Genomic DNA, 16,487 nt, shown 5'->3' with positions numbered 1-16,487 from the left:
TAAAAAATAACTTCTGCAGTCCCAAGAGTGACAATATACTCAACTCACAAAGTATAGGTTTTTATTGGCAAAAATTTCATTTGTGTCACTATGGACTATACATGCGAAGGAGAAACCGTCTTGAATAGAGCTTAGTGATGGATCCCAACTACAGTTCACCCTTGAACAGCCTGGTTTGAATTGCATGGGTCCACTCATACGTGGGTTTTTGTCAGTGAATACAATACTGTGCTATCTGAGGTTTGAATCTACAGATGTGGAAACGTGGATAGGAAGGGCCAGCATCCTCGGATTTTGGTATCAGAGCCAGGTGCTGTAGTCAATTCCCTGAGGATGCCGAGGGACGACTATATATCTAAAATTCAAGAGTGAGTGACCAAGCTCCTAGTTATTTTTGATTTGCAAGAGGTGTTTTCTAGAACACTGCCCTTGCTTGTTCCTGTAAATTAATTTTGTGTTGAAACAAATGTACGAGCAGCTTCATATTAACCTAAGAAATTCAGAAAAGTTGTTTCCACAGAAAGCTGCCCCCCCCCATTTTATTGAGGCCATTATGCTTTATTACTTCCAACTTTGTTTTCCTTCTGTGAAAGTGCTCAAGGACTGAACTGTTTGTTCCTAGAGCGCCATCCCATCTGAGCTGCAGTTTGCTGAAATATCTGAGTCACCATCCCTCACCGAGGCTCAAATAGTGGAGGCTCTCTGAGTTAAGGTAGGTTTCTTACGGCACATATGCGGTGCCCCAGACTGTTGGTATCTGCCCGGTTAAGCACCTAGGTTGTGACCAGTTCTGCCTGTAAGGGTCTGTTCGTGTGTCATGTTCCTAGTGGACTCTCCAATGTTGACTCCTTTCCCATTACTTACGTGCAGCACCCGGACACACTGGTCCCCCTTTCTTGGCTCGCCTCAGTGTTCTGTCATCCCTGCTGCTCTGGGTGTGTGCTGTTCACCCTCACGTCCTGTCTAGGTCCTTACATGGTTTTCAGCCACCCTACACCACTCTTAATCGTCCCCTTGTTTTCTGCCTGCTTCCTCTTCACACTGTACCCAGTATCCCCAGCTCTGTGGTGGGTAATTGTCCTTGATGCTGCCTCTACTGTTTGTCCCCAAGCTCTCAACCCCTTGCCCTACTTAAATGTGTTCGTTTTTTTTCCCTGAAAATGTTGCCTTATATAGAGATGTTACTCTTTCCACGTTAGCCATTAGTTCTAAACTATGAGTCCCTCAGAAGCTGTTAAAGTCTTGTCGGTGTCTCCTGTGAGGAAGCCATGCAAAGCTGACGTTCATTGTAACACACCGATGGAAGACAGTCATGACAAGTTTTATGTAGTAACTTGTTCTCAGGAGAAACAACAGCCATGGTTTGCTTTGGTTTGGGCTACCCTCACATCGAAACTGTCTTGCTTGAGGTTACTCTGATTTTCTTAATGGCATCAAGGGATGACAATGGAGAAGCAATGACTCATGTTAAGGTGACTATGCTCAGTGTTACAAGTCAAAAGAAATGTAAGTTGACGAAAAAGAAGGCATTTAGCTGAGTAACCTTGTTCATTACAGCATGGTGAATACCCAAGTGGTATTTCTCAGACTTGAATGAGCACCTGAAACACTGGGGTATTATTAAAATATAGACTCTGATCCTGTAGGGCTGTGGCGAGGCCTGAGAATACGCATGTCTAACAGTCTCCCAGGTGCTGCTGATGACGCTGATCCAGGACTCATAGGAATAAATGCTTGTCACTCTGAATGTGGTACAAAAATGTGTAAGATCTAAGTCATCTTTCCACCTGAGGTGAGCAGGAGTACTAAACTTTTTTGCATCCTTCCTCATTCTGCATACATATACACATGTGGAGGGGGTTTATTTGTTTATTTTTACCAACACAGAATTGTACCATCTTCATGACCCTGTAACTTTTCTATTTAAAATATGGAAGTCTCTATAAAGCAGGTAGAATTTTTTCCTAAGTTACAGACATACATGTGAAAAAAAAAGATTTCATAAATGATGGATTGTCTTTAGTGCAGCTTTTATTTTTGCTTATCTCTTACAGGATCACTTAGAAGTACTGATTATTAATCCATCTAAAATACTTTATAGCACTTACTACTTCTCATTTGTCGTTATAAACTTTTTTAATGGAAATACTATGGCTATTTAAGTGAAATGTTAAGAATCATGAGCCATAATGGGGGAATTAATTCAAAATTAAGGCATGAGCTACCAAAAAGCAGAGCAACAGTAGAATGGAAGAGTATATTAGAATATGGCATACAATGGCACACAGGAGAGCAATGAGAATGAACAAACTACAGCCCACATGATACAGATGCATCGCACAAACGCGCTGAGTGAAAGAAGCCTGACAAATGCAGGTACACGCAGCGTGATTCCATCAGTTCAAAAAAAGGCAAGACAAATTTTAGCAGCTACAAGTTAGGATAGTGTTTCCTTTTGGTGTAGGGGGTGGAGGTGGGCAGGGTCTACAAAGAGGGAAGACTACTAGGGTGCTGGCCATGTTCTGCATCCTAGTCTTGGTGATGTTACGTGGGGGTGTGTTCAGCGTGAAAATTCAGTGAGCGCTGTGCCACTTCTCAGTTGAAGGAGACGGTACGCAAATAGCATGGCAGTTGGGCCTGTGGAATTAGTGTGTTGTACTGAAGAGCAGGTATTAGTGTGATTCATCTTCTGAAAAGTGAGCTCAGATTGTCATTCTTATTCCGTGTAGTGAATAGAGCTTGGGGATTGGATTTATAGGACTGAGCCCCACTTGGGGAAGTGTTATTCCAACCTCCCTGAGTGATGCGAAACGGAGATCATAATTACGTGCTCACAGAACTGCAGCAGAGCAGACAGAATCACTATCTTCCCGGAACTCAGGATGGGCAACGTGCGAAACTACGATGAACTGATACTTAAGCAATATCCCAAATGGCAAAGAATTAAAAATTGCCTTTCTGAAGTTAGAGTATGTGCCAGAACCATGTTTCCCATTAAAGCCATTTGGGAAAGCTGTCCTTGCAGTTCATTTAAAGACATGACGATGCTTAAATTGTATTTGAAGATTAGTTGAGCAAAACTGGTATCAGAAAGCAAATGCCATGACGAGTACCCTAGCAGGACGGTCGCGGTAACAGAGTATTGTGGGACTTGTAGTTTCGGACGCAGCGGGGCACTCTCCCCCACCTCCACCCCAAACCTTTGGGAGTGGCCAGGAGAAGGCGACTGCCTGGGCAGTGATCCCGAGCAGAGAGCGCAGGACCTGCCAGCTGGCGGAGCGGCCTCCTCAAGAGAGGATGGTCCCCGCGCGCTTCCCGACCCGCCCGCGCGGCTGTAGGGTGCGAGGCGGGCGCGCGGTGATGGCGTCACCTTCGGGCGCCGCCGCTCGGTTTCCCTGGCGACCGGCGTGAGCTGCGCGCTGAGGCGAGGGAGATGCTGGCACGGCGGCAGCGCGATCCCCTCCGGTCCCTGCAGCGCCGCAGTCAGGAGTTGAAGCAGCAGGTATGGGCTGGCTGTGCAGCGGGGGCCTGGGCTCTGGCGGCGGGCGAGGTCTGGGACGCACCCTAACCCTGGGAGCCTACTCCAACCCAATTACCTTTCCAAGTTGTAACGCTCCCCCACCCACAACATCCCAGCTCCAAACTCGGATTCTAACCCCTCACTCCCAACCCAGCCGCCGGGAGGTTAGAAATTCAGGATCATCGACTAAGTGCTCCCCTCCCTCCCCGCCCTGCCATCTCCATCTCCAGCCTAACAACTACCTTAACCCATCTCACCTCCAGATCTAAACTTTTAACGATAATCATTCCAGCCATCTCTGCGCCCAACATCACTCTCCTCCACTCTCCCAGACCCCTTTCCTTTATCCCTCATCCAGTGGAGACTGTTGAGTGTTTTTGCTTCATATAAACCCAAGCGAACTAGGTGTCAAGGAATAGTCCTAATATATATGAGAAACATTAAGACCTGACAAATGAGCAAAGGACGTGAACTAAAGAAGAATTACAAGTAATTAATAAACATGAGAAAAGTTAACTTCAAAGATAGTCAAGTAATTACAAAGGAAATAAGATATCACAAACACTTAAAAAATCACAATAGCCAGTACTGGGGAGGTTGTGATGAAACAGTATTGTTACACTGCTCCAGGCACAGCATTTCTGGAGAGCAGTTTGACAAGATGTAGCAAATACTCATCCTCCTAGGCTGGGTAATTACATTTCCAGGAATTTATCATACGTAATAATGATTTAAAAAATCAAGACAGAGACTGAAGTATGGAGGTATTCATCACAGTATTACAATAGAAAAGTCTGGATACAACTTAATCAGTAGTAGGGAATGAGTGAATAACTTACGTTGGGATAAAATTTTGTTACAATTTTAATGTGTTATGGAAAATATTTGTGATAAAATGTCAAGTTAGAAAAAATGCTAAATAGAATACACAGTATTTCAATTTAAAAACTTTATATATAAGATATATTTTATACATGGAAGGAAACTTGCCAGGATAGTAACTCTGTGTGGTAGAATGCTAATGACTCTTTTGCTTCATACGTTTTGATATTACCATAATTTTGAACATTGTATATTACTTTAAAAATCAAGAAAAAAGTAAGCATTAATGAATGGTTTGTTTATTTTCTGAAATTCTTGTTTTACTTTGCTAGTTTTACTTTTTATTTTTCATTTGATTACCAAGTATTGTTAACACAAAATAAAGTTATTTTATAATCTTTTTCAGACAAGAGATGTACTGAATGCCCATGTTTTATCCAGTTTGGGACTATCATTTAAAAAGTACAAAAGATGGGATGGATAAATATTTCTTAAGGGACTCTATTGGAATTACAGTGGCACAATAAAAGAGAGTACTTTTCTGGTAGAAATAAAAATAAAACTTGATGAGACATTGACTTAAGCTGAGCTTTGACCCAATGCTTAATATGGATCTGCTTCTGATTTTAAATTTAGTGGGACATTGGGAGAACCAGGAGAAGTTGTAAAAGTAAACTATAAAAGTTGTTATTAATACAAAGATGAAACAAAAATTATTACCAGGATTATTCAAGCTGGAGACGAATTGGCTCCAGAGCCTTTTGATACCCTGAGTGAGGACTCTGACAGTGTGAGCTGATTCTTCCCTGGCCCACGGAGGACACCTGAAGCACAAAACGGAACACATTTCCAACTTGCTGTCTGTGGGACAAGTGATCAAGAGCCTATCTGGTCATGACTATGATGACTGATTTTGTCACCAAGTATGTGAATTTTGTGAACAACACTTAGACAAATGCAAAATGGTGAGAGTAGAGTAGAAAATTTTTATTTCTGTATTTCCATCCATTTTATCTTCTTCATATCACCCATAGAAAAGAACCCAAAAGATGTATTTGCCTCTTTTGTGGATACATTGGCAGAGTTACTTGTAGTGTTTGGAAATTTTCAAGTCCCAGTATAAGATAAAAGAATGAGGATTAAAAAAAACTTGTGGTTTATTTATACAGTGAATACTACTCAGCAATAAGAAGGAATAAACTAATAATACACACAACCATATGGAAGTACCTCAAAAACATGCCGTGGGAAATGATTACACAAAAGAGTACATACTTTCTGGAGTAATGGTAATTTTCCCTGTGTTAGTAGCGATTTGGTTTACAAGGGTGTATGCATTTGCTCAAACTCAGCAAATGTATACTTAAGATTTGTGTATTTCATTGTATGTAAATTTTACACCAAATATTGAACTCTAGTTAGTGATACCCATGATGTATAATTAAGAGGAAATGTATTGATGATTGTAGTTTACTTTGAAATATGTGAAAAATAAGGTGAGTTGACGAACAGATGGATCAAAAAAGTATAGTCAAATGTTAATGGCAGAATTAGGTAGTGAGTATATGGAAGTTCACTATAACATTCTTTCAGTTTTATTGTATATTTAAAAGTGTTCATTATAAAATATTGAGAAAAAAGAATTACATTTTTATTTCCTAAGGTTATATGATATTTAACAAAATACTTTAAAGTCTCCATTTATTGTAGGTTGATGGTTTGCTTTCTGAGAGTCGACTGAAAGGAGCTCTAGAAGCCAGTGAAAGGCGAGATATTTACCAGAGGTAAAGCACACTGAGTTATGTAAGCTTTGCAGGAACTGTACTTATATTTCAGTGAGCAATACTTATAGCATAGAAATTGAGGAATTATTTCTTTTTTCAATTAGTACAATTTCTAAAAAGACAAGTAATAGTGGGAAATAATTTTGAGATAACGATGGATAAAATTTTCCAAAATGTATTTTAAAATATGTCTTACAATTATCTATATCTACAAAGTCTAAATATTTGCATGATAAGATTAAATAGAGCATTACAGATGTTAAAAAGAGGCAGCTTACCCTTATTTTGTACTCTGTATGTACTGAGCAACGTGGTCCTCACTCTAAAAACTTCTTAAATAATTTTTACACTAACACTGTGAGATACTTATTAATAGAGATGAGGAAATTAGGTTCACAGTGGTTAGTTAATATGTCTAACGTTACTTAGCTATAAGACATTAAAGTGAGAAGTCAATACAAAACATTTTAAGATCAATAAGAAATGCAGAATTTAGTTAAGCAAGAGAAGGAACCTCACTGCCTTCTCAGTGGAGTTGCAGCCTTTGGTCCATTTGAATCAGACGGAAGAACTGTATCATACAACTTGGGTCTTGGAGAAACCAACCGAAACCTGAAGGTTATAGACTTGCTCTCCTGACAGCAACTGTGAAAACAGCTCAGAGTGAACATCAGGGGCGGAGGCAGAACTGTGGTAGGTCCTTGGCTTGTGTAGCCCCCCGTCCTGTGACCTGTCTTGTTCTCTTGATGGGTAAGGGTTTTTCTTTTATTTTGAATAGTCTTTTTAATCCCTGGGAGAGTTTAAAATTCAATAGGGTTTAAAATTACATAGGCACGATGAATTCAGTCGAATTAAACTATTAACCCTTTTGCATTAAGTTTAGGACATCACTAAAATAATCTGTGTATTTTGGGTATTTAAAGAATGTATAACATTCAAACGAATATGAGATTCATGCTACTAGTTCAATTGATTCACTAGAATCATTTGAAAAAGTTTTACTTAAATCAGGCATTCAAAGCATTTAAAAGCAAAATAAAATTTAAATGAATTTTAACATGTCAAAGGGAATTTTAATTAACTGCATTTATTAGTAGGATTGATTATGTAAGGAGTTTAGTTCAAGTTGAATTAATCAAATAATAATGGAAGAGAAAGTGAAGGTGATTGTACTTGCTTTACTATAATTTAAAATAGAGTAAGATTTATATTCTGAGTTTGAAGTCCCAGAGAAAACTAGGTTTTTATATTTTATTTTAATAAACTAATAATTATTTTTAAACCAGAGTAACCATAAATAATCTTCTTTGTGTATTAAAAGATCCCTTTGCAGTCATCTTAAAATTCACATTTGCAATGTCTGAAGACATCATTTAGCCCTTATGTTTGATTAATAATCAGCTGGATATAGAGTAAAAAATCATCTTAAACCTTTGAGGACATTGTCTGGTTTCTCTGCACCCAGTGATGCTGTTAAGTTTCATGGTCATTTCTTTGTAATTGACCCCTGTCTGGGGCTTTTCTCCTCAGCCTTGGTGTTTTGAAATTTCATCACAACGGTGTATTTAGGTGTCATTTTTATCCTTCTCAACACGCAGTGGGTCTTTTCAGTTTGAAAACTTGTCTCTCATGAACTCTGGGAGAATTTCTTTTACTAAAAGGTAATTGTTTTTTTACTTCTGTTTATCTGTTTCTTCCTGAAACACTTTGAGTCGGATGTTGAACCTCCTGGACTTTTACTCTAGGTCTCTCCCCACTAGTTTTTGTTTCTTTGTCTTTTTGTTTACACCTGGAAGATTCTCTTGATGTTTTCTTTTAACTTTTCTATGAGTATCTTATTTCAGCGGCCATATTGTTAACTGATAAGTGTTTTTTTCCTCTTGTTCTTTAATAGTTCTTCATTCATAGCATCGTGTTCCTGCTTTTAGATGATCTCTTTACTTCTTCCATGAGTGGGATTTTTTTTAATTTAATTTTTAAAATTTTTTTTTGGGGGGGAGGTGATTAGGTTTACTCGTTTATTTATTTTTAGAGGAGGTACTGGGGATTGAACCCAGGACCTTGTATATGCTAAGCATACAGTCTACTACTTGAGCTATACCCTCCCCCTGGGCTTTTTTTTTTTTTTTAAGTTTTCTTCTTCTGTTCTCTGAATTGTCTTTGGTTCCTCTAGGCTAAGATTATTCACTTTTGGTAGGTCTTAAGTTTCTTCTTCCATGTTGCTGGCTTTCTTTATTATGTCTAATGGCCCTTGGATTATCCCCTTTTTTTTTTTTTTTTTTTTTAAGAATGAGGGACTAGGTCGATTTTCCTAGAGAGCTGTCATGGGTTCTCCTGTTGCTGTGTATATAGGTCTCTTTCCTACTAGTGCTGTCCCCTGGAAGAAAAGGAAGTTCTTTGTGTGTGGGCAGGAATTTTGAGGGGTCTGGGGACTAGCCTTTAGCCCGAGGAGCCCCCAGTGCAGTGGTAGGAAGAGGCCAGCTGGAGTCCTAAACCCCGCCTTCTTATTATTACTCTTCCATTGATTGGCTGTGGTCACTTTTCAGGACCTCACTTCCTCCCACTGGAGTGAAGGTTGTCCTGAGACTCAGACGAGGTGATGTTTGTGAATCAGGCATGATGCTCAGCACATTCTCACTGTTACTGTCATTATTAGTTGTGTCTTCTTGGCTGTGTCCTAGGTTTATGGAATTTTAGAGCTGGAGAAGCATTTTAAAGTCCAGTGCTTTCCTTATTTTAGAGACAGGAAACTGAAGCCCAGATTCACTTAAGTTTCCTGAGCTTTGTTTATCATACCTTCCTACTTTAGATCTTGGCTCTGAAGATCACCCAAGCAAATGGATGGAAAGGTGTAAATGTGAATTTTTTTTAAACATTATTCATACAACAGAAATTGCCTTACCTGCTTAAAGATTTATGTATGATTTTATAAAACAGCTTTCTGGTTCTGATAGCAAAAAAAAAAATCAATACTTTTTCTTTCTTTTAAAACTTTAGATGTATCCAATTAAAACAGGCAATCGATGAAAATAAAAATGCTCTTCAAAAATTAAACAAAGTAAGTATTCTAGTTAATCGTATTATTAATAGACTTTTTACACAAGTATTTTATTAAGTGGGAGTTCATTAGAGTGGGTAAGTTCCTGGGTTCACAGAAGTGATGACATGTAACTGTGGTTAGTACTCACCTGCCCTGCGGGCCCCCTGAGCGTGTGCTTGGGGGCAGAAAAGCCAAGGCTGCAAATACTGGTAACAGTCCAGCTTTGATGAACTGACCCAGCATTGAGGACTCACAAAATCCCCAAAGAAGCCATTTTTTATTTTTGCATTGTATAAATTTTATGTTTTGCAGTTTGGGATTGTTTTGATTTTAATTACTCTGTGGGGAGAATACATAAGAAGCATCTTGTATCACACGGCAGTGCTATTGTCGGTGACTCTGCAGAAGTAGGAGGAACTAGAACTTACTCTTGGCAGTCCCTTCAGGATTTTCTCTTTTATTATGAGCCTGAGCTTCAGCCAGGCTTCCGGGGACAGAGACTCACAGAGCGTTTAGGGTGGAAGGCATTTGAAAGTCACCTCTCTGCCTGTGTCTGAATCTTCTCTCCTGCATCTGAGACAAGTGGCCACTGAGTGTCTCTTCTGAATTTCTCCAGTGACACGAAACTCTTTAATTCAGAAGGCAGGCTGACCCTAAATTCGAAAACCTAATTATTCCTGTTTCACAAAGGAGGAAACAGGCTTCCAAAGGGGAGCCAGCTTTCCTGATGTCTCACTGGCAGTAAGTGGCAGAGCATAGGATTGGCACCTGTCTTTTTGACTCCAAAGCCAGTCCTCGGTCTGGAACCTGTCCCTTACTGACTGTAGAGGGTATGAAATACCTAGCAAGAAAACAAAACAAAAAAGCAAGTAGTATAATTTTATTTTGTCATTTGGTTTGCGTTCCAACGTCATAATCTACATTTCTTTCAGTCTTGTTTCTCTAAGGTAGGCGTAGTCTCATGTTGATATTTATTTTGTCTCCTGGCACTCATTAGAGTTTTTTCTTTTACAAAGAGTGTACTTGGAAACTGAAATTTTTTTTTTTTTAGTGAAATAGACTTATGTTCTCTCATAGGCTGATGAACCTGCACCTGTTGGGAATTATAATCAGAAGAAAGAGGAGGAGCAGAGTCTTTTGGAGAAGCTTACCTACCGGCTGCAGGAACTTGCTGTGTCCATAAGTAGAGAGAGCGTAACTGAGTATGTGCTCTGCCTTCGTTTCTTTCCTTCAGATATTATGTAGCCAACAATTTTAATGTTTGACTCAGAGTAAAGTCACACATAGATAAAACTAAACGGCGGTCACAGTATACTCAGCATGTATTTATTGTGTATAATAGAAAGTCTGCGATCCCGTGAGAGACGTAGAGACATAGAGGTCATACTCTCTGCCCTCAGGGAATTTAGAAGCTACTTGGGGAAGCCAAACAGAGGTCTGACGAGCTAAATAAACAAATGTTAGAAAGTAAGGGTGATGCTTTTAAGGTCACTGTTGATGTAGAAAAAGAAAATTATTTGGATTGTCTATTTGTATATTTCCTCCTTTCATAAATAGTCTTTTAAAATTGGAAGCAGAAACAAGCATTGTTTTCCTGCTGGAGTGGATGTTTAATAATAGCCTTTGTAAAATGGGAAGAAAACTTGATTGTGTAAACAAACCCAACTCATGGGAGACAAAAAGGGAAAAAAATCAACTATTTAGACTTTTTATGCTGTTTACCATACACTGTATCCAGGGGAAAATGCTAAAGGATGTAGTTGCAAGGATTCTAGGATTTCCACGTATGTCCAGTACTGAGAATGACAAGGTGGCTGGTATGGGGCTTAACCTGCCATAAACAACTGGAAAATCTGGACGCAATATACAAACCGGCTGTTTGAAGTCAATGAACATCGGCCAAGCAGAGCTGATATCCTTAATACAGGGAGACACAAGCGGAGAGTCCTGTGTTTACCCAGACCCTCTCCCTGGAGACAGCTTATAGGCTGTGGTGCAGGAAAGTGGATCCCAAACAGGGAGCAGTGGTCCCACTGGGCTGAGGAGGCAGGGGTCAACTTCCAGAGCTGCTAAGGCTGCTGGGACTTGTGGGAGAGAGAAGTGAGTTGCAGAGAGAGAGCTCCAGAAATCTGGGTGGGCTCCTGGGCTGCACAGAGCACGAGTCCAGGAAACCTGGCAGAAAGCACCTGCTGGGAGACTGAGAGCTTCAAAGATTCTGGAGGTCACACAATCCTAGGGAAATATTGGAGTTTGTACCCAGTTAGAGTAAAATGACCTTGGTGAATGCTTCAGGCATTTAGTTGGAGATCACATAAGGTCCATGCCCCAGGGGTAAACACCCTAATATTAAGACCTATGGGCTTGGAATACAGACAAAACTGAAGTATATCTTTTCCAACAAAGCCTAAAACCAGACCTTAACAGGAACAAGACCATTTTAATGTGTAACAGAAAAAATTCAACACTCTTTAAATGATAACAATGTAATTCTAAGTGTCTAAGTGTATCATCCACAATATCCAGTAATTTAAAAAATGACTAGAAATGCAAAAAAGTAGGGAAAAATAAATAATAATTAAACAGGGACAGTTAATAAAAGCAGACCCAGATATGAGTCAGAGAGTAGAGTTAGCTGACAAGGACTTCTAAATAATATGATTAACACATTAAAGAAAACAGAAGAAAAGATGGATGAAATGGGAAAAAACATGGAATGTTTTAAGAGAATTCAAATGTAGAAAATAATAAAATGGGCATTCTACAACTGCAAAATATAATATCTGATGGAATAATGGCTGAGAACTTTCTAAATCTGATTCAGTATATAGATTCAAAAAGGCAGAAGATGTCTTATAATACAGAGAAAAAAATAATCTGTAGAAGCTTAGATGATCCAAATATGAGAATTAGCAAACCCCAGAGCAACAAAACAACTGTTTTCAACCTGTTAAAGAATTTGTTGAAGAGATGGGCGGGTTGAATGATTAGAGAGGAATCTTAAGCAGAGAAATGGAAACTAGTAAAGAACAAAATGGAAATTCTGAAGCTAAAAACTACAATATGTAAAATGAAAAAAAAATTTGTTGGATGTTTTAACAGAAGATTGGATACAATAGAGGAAAAGATCAGTGAACCCAAAGATCAAACAATAAAAAAATTTACAAACTCATGCAGAAAAAGAGAAACAGAATGCAAAGAACAACTCTGAATGTAAGTCTCGGTTAGGTGAGGTGTGGAGAACTGTACCTCTGTGGCAGTGTCTGCTGAGCTGTATTGTCAGTATCCGTCTGCTGGACTGTTTCATTGTGAGCTCCTTGAGGACAGGGAATTGTGCCTGGTTTACCTTTGTATCTGCTGTGTCTGACGTGGAAGCTGACGTACAACACCACCACCACCACCACCACCACCATCACCTGCTCTTACTGGAAGTTCCCTATGAGCAGGCACTGCTCTAAACGCTTTGCAAGTTTGTATTCCTCCAATCTTCGTGACAGCCTTGTGAGAAAGGCAGGTTCTACTGTGATCTCCACTTTACCAATGAGAAATGGGGAGCTGAAAAGAAACCTACCCAAGTTCACTCAGTGAGGAGACAGAGCCAGAATTTAAACTCCATACTCTAGCTACTATGCAAATAGGGCTCATGCAGCATTTGCCGAATGGATGAATCCAAGTCTTAAAGACAAGTCTCTTGGCCTCAAGTCCAGCTCATGCTCTGCCGTGTCATCACGTACATTCCTCAGATATATTAACTCCTTCTCCACTCTCAGTCCCTCAAGGCACATATTCTTTGCTTGCTTTGCTAGATCGTAGAAACTATTAGTTGTACTTTCCTTTTATTTCCTTTACTTGCCATTTTCAAATATGGGGCCAGTTCTCCTGTATGTAGAAGTTAAACTCATGCTTGATCTGTGATATGTTATTTCAAGTGATCCTCATCAAAGAATTATTTTTTGTAGAATTGGGGCGCCTACTGAAAGAGAGGGAGATGACGATTCTGTTGAAGATGAGGAAGAGGAAGAAGAGGAAGATGAAGAAGAAAGTGAAGAAAGTAGGGGGAAAGAAGAAGAAACAGAAGAGGAAGAGGAAGAGAGACAGGAAGGTGACTCTCACCAAGAGGCCGCAAGTGGAGAATACATCGCTATTGGAGATTTTACGGCTCAGCAAGTCGGAGATCTTACATTTAAGGTAGGTGGAACCTAACCTAACCTAAGGATAGATTTGCAAACCTAACAGGATAAGAAAACTCTGCCTGTCTACCTGGATTAGATGTTCCCAATATTAACTTTTTAAAGACTCAACCTGTTTAAATAAAGTAAGTTAGAATTATGATTTATAGGCCATAGTCGTGTGAAAGCTAGCTGGTAGTAAATTGGTAAAAGAGTAAATGCTCTTCTGTTTTTAAAAATAGTTTTAATGTTGATAATTCTGAATTTAGCAGTAAATGTTAATTAAAATTTTTTTGCTTGATTTTGCTTTGAGAAAGGGGAAATTCTCCTTGTAATTGAAAAACACCCCGATGGTTGGTGGATGGCTAAGAACTCCAAAGGAGACAAAGGTCTTATTCCCAGAACGTACTTGGAGGTTAGTCTTTGTTGTTTACGCTTCCCTTTTTCTCCTTCAAAACTTTTTTTCGTTTTTGGTAAAACACTAAGCTGTATTCTTTGATCAGTTGACTAGTGATTGACTTGAAATACAGAATTTGCTTCAATTTTAGAGGGAGAGGGCATGGGGAAAATATCACGTATTAATAGTCCTGGGGACCTGTGAAGTGCTCTTATGCGGGTGAGCTCTCAAATGTTATCCTGCAATGCTGGCCATGAGCACCCCCCCACCCCCCACCCCCGCGTCCCCAAGCGGTGACCTCATTAGCATAAACTCAAGTATGTTTGGAAGGAGCTTCTGTCATTCAGGAAATTCTAAGAGTTTTAGGAACTCTGTGCCAAGAACTAGGCATAAAGGCCAAATATATATTCTCATTATCCCACACCTATTTTTAAAAAATGAAAAGAAACAGGTGACATTATTTTAATAATGTATTTTATATTATCCAGAATAGCAAAAATATTGTCATTTCAACATATAAATCAATATTTTAAAATCTTTTCTTTTTTTCATACTAAGTCTTCAAATTCCCCTGTGTGTTTTACTCTTAAATGGTACATCTCAATCTGGACTGGTCACATTCCAAGTGTCGGTAGCCACAGTGGCAAGTGGCTACCCTGTTGCCCAGCTCAGGTCTGGATCGTCTGTTTTGATGGCAGCATAGTATTCCAGTCCCATATGGATGGACATTTAGGTTGTTTCCAACCTATAGTAACTATAAATTATATTGCAAAGAAGCCAGGATTAGCTTCCACTATGAGTTAAAGCAGGTGTTCAAAATAGTGACCAAAATAAGGTAGAAGCGTGTTTCTCTTGCGTGTGGAAGAAGAGTGGAGGTAGGAACCAAGAAATAGTAAGGCCTCACCTAATATTTGACTCTGTGGTTAGTCTGTGAGCAGAAATTCCTAGGGCTGTTATCTCTGTAATTTAGGTTGGCTGCCAGATCTTTTAATGATTCCAAGCAGTGAAAGAGGAAAGAGGAAGAAGTCAAAAGGCCTGAGCTGCTGTCTTTTGGAGGAGGCTTCCTGGAAGTTACACAAAAAACTTCCAGTTACAGCTCCTTGACAGGGATTTTGTTTCTTGACAACACCTAGCTGCAAGGAGGGCTTGGAAAATGTAGTCTTTCAGCTGGTTCATTGCTATAATCAGGGATCCTGTTAGAAACGAAGAAACCGTGTTATGATCGGTCTGCACGTGCACCTTGTAGACTGTCTGCTTATTTCCCTGAGCTAGATTCCTGGATGCTCGTTGCTTGTGAAAGCGTTTACACCTTAATATTTTGATTGAATTTGCCATTTTACCTTTTAGGAAGAAAGATACACCTATTTGGACTCCCACCTCCAGCACAGGAGAGGACCTGTTTGTCCACACATTTGCCAGTGATGGTTGTCATCAATCTTTTTGCCAGTGTGATAGGCAAAAAAAAAAAAGGCTCATTATTGCTTTTTATTTGCATTCATGACCACTTCTATTTCTTCTTAGCAAATTTTGCAAAATTTGAAAATTTTCTTTTCAGTTATTTTGACTTTTTCTAAGGGATTTTTTAAAAATTTCATTGATTAATAAGAGTTTTTGTAATATTTTAAAATATTGCCCTTGGAAACCTGTGACAGATGCCCTCTTCATTGACTTTCAGCCAATTTTTTTTCAGCCAATTTGTTTATTTTTTATGCAGCTGAATCTGTCAGTGTTCCACTTATGATTTTTGGTTTTAGTGTCGTGATTGGAAAGGGTTTCCCCATCTTACGATTATTTTCTAATACTTTTACGGTTCCTTTGTTTCTATCTTTTCTTCTTCTTTTTTATCTGAATAAGTTCTGTCTGGCATTTATTTTGATTAGATTTCTTGTCTACCTCTATCCTTGGAATTTTTTCAAATAGTGACATTACCAACCATGTATGGAAATCTTTTTCCCACTGATTTTTGATATGCCCATCATATGCTAAATCCATATCTACACTTGAGTCTTTCTGAAAGTAATTTTATTTTTGCATTAGGTAAAAAGTACTTCATATTTCAATAATTTTTCAGCCCTGTAATAAAGAAGAAGGCCAAGAATCAAGTGAAGAAGGCAGCGAAGAAGATGTGGAGGCCGGGGAAGAAACGGCAGAGGAAGCAGAAGTGAAACAAAGGTAAAAAAGGCGCGAGGGGATATCAACGTACGTTCAAGAAATGTTTTATTTGTTTATTTTTACTATTATAAATAATTCAAGAATTTCTCAAAATGGAAACAACTCATAGTTTGAGAGCAGGGCTTTTCATATTACTATTTGGTTAAGGATCATTACAACTTTAACCTTGTGGTTATTTTTGGTGCATGATCTTATTCTCTGTTTCATCTGGACACTGTTAGGTTTTTAGAACTTATAATTTTATGCTTTGTCCTTTGATTAATGAGGTTCCCTAACTGAGTGAGTAGGCATCACCTTTCTGTGCAGTCACCTAGCTACTTTGTCTCCCCAGACCTGAATCTCATTGGAGCGCTGTCCGAAAAGCCATCTCAGAGGTCAGTATCCCCTGTTTTGTTAATGATGTCTCGTTTTGTTACCTAATAGTTCTGATAAGGGTTCAGATTCAAAACAGGATGGAAACTTTAAATGATAGCGTTGACTCTTAAACAGGGTACAGGGCATAGAATGCATAGAGCATAAAACATCTATTTCTGGTTTAGTAAGTCTGTGCACCAAGTAACATTTCTCATCAGGTCTTTTCTGTAAG

General features: G+C 39.0%; 1 protein-coding gene across 2 annotated transcripts in view; it reads left to right on the top strand.

The window, feature by feature from the left end:
• The first annotated feature begins 2,474 nt into the window (after positions 1 to 2,474).
• Positions 2,475 to 16,487, top strand: part of NPHP1 (nephrocystin 1) — a 39,781-nt gene continuing 25,768 nt past the window's right edge. The window contains exons 1-8 of one of the 2 annotated variants that reach the window (XM_074354422.1): positions 2,475 to 3,502; positions 6,053 to 6,126; positions 9,124 to 9,184; positions 10,244 to 10,368; positions 13,123 to 13,351; positions 13,646 to 13,747; positions 15,801 to 15,901; positions 16,233 to 16,275. In XM_074354422.1, coding sequence (XP_074210523.1) covers positions 3,434 to 3,502; positions 6,053 to 6,126; positions 9,124 to 9,184; positions 10,244 to 10,368; positions 13,123 to 13,351; positions 13,646 to 13,747; positions 15,801 to 15,901; positions 16,233 to 16,275 — 804 coding nt within the window. In that variant the 5' untranslated portion in view covers positions 2,475 to 3,433. The remainder of the gene's footprint in view (positions 3,503 to 6,052; positions 6,127 to 9,123; positions 9,185 to 10,243; positions 10,369 to 13,122; positions 13,352 to 13,645; positions 13,748 to 15,800; positions 15,902 to 16,232; positions 16,276 to 16,487) is intronic. The other variant, XM_074354421.1, reaches the window with a different exon arrangement.

This window comes from Camelus bactrianus, chromosome 28, assembly GCF_048773025.1.
Source record: "Camelus bactrianus isolate YW-2024 breed Bactrian camel chromosome 28, ASM4877302v1, whole genome shotgun sequence".
NCBI lineage: Eukaryota > Metazoa > Chordata > Mammalia > Artiodactyla > Camelidae > Camelus > Camelus bactrianus.
This window is presented reverse-complemented; position numbering and strand designations above follow the sequence as displayed.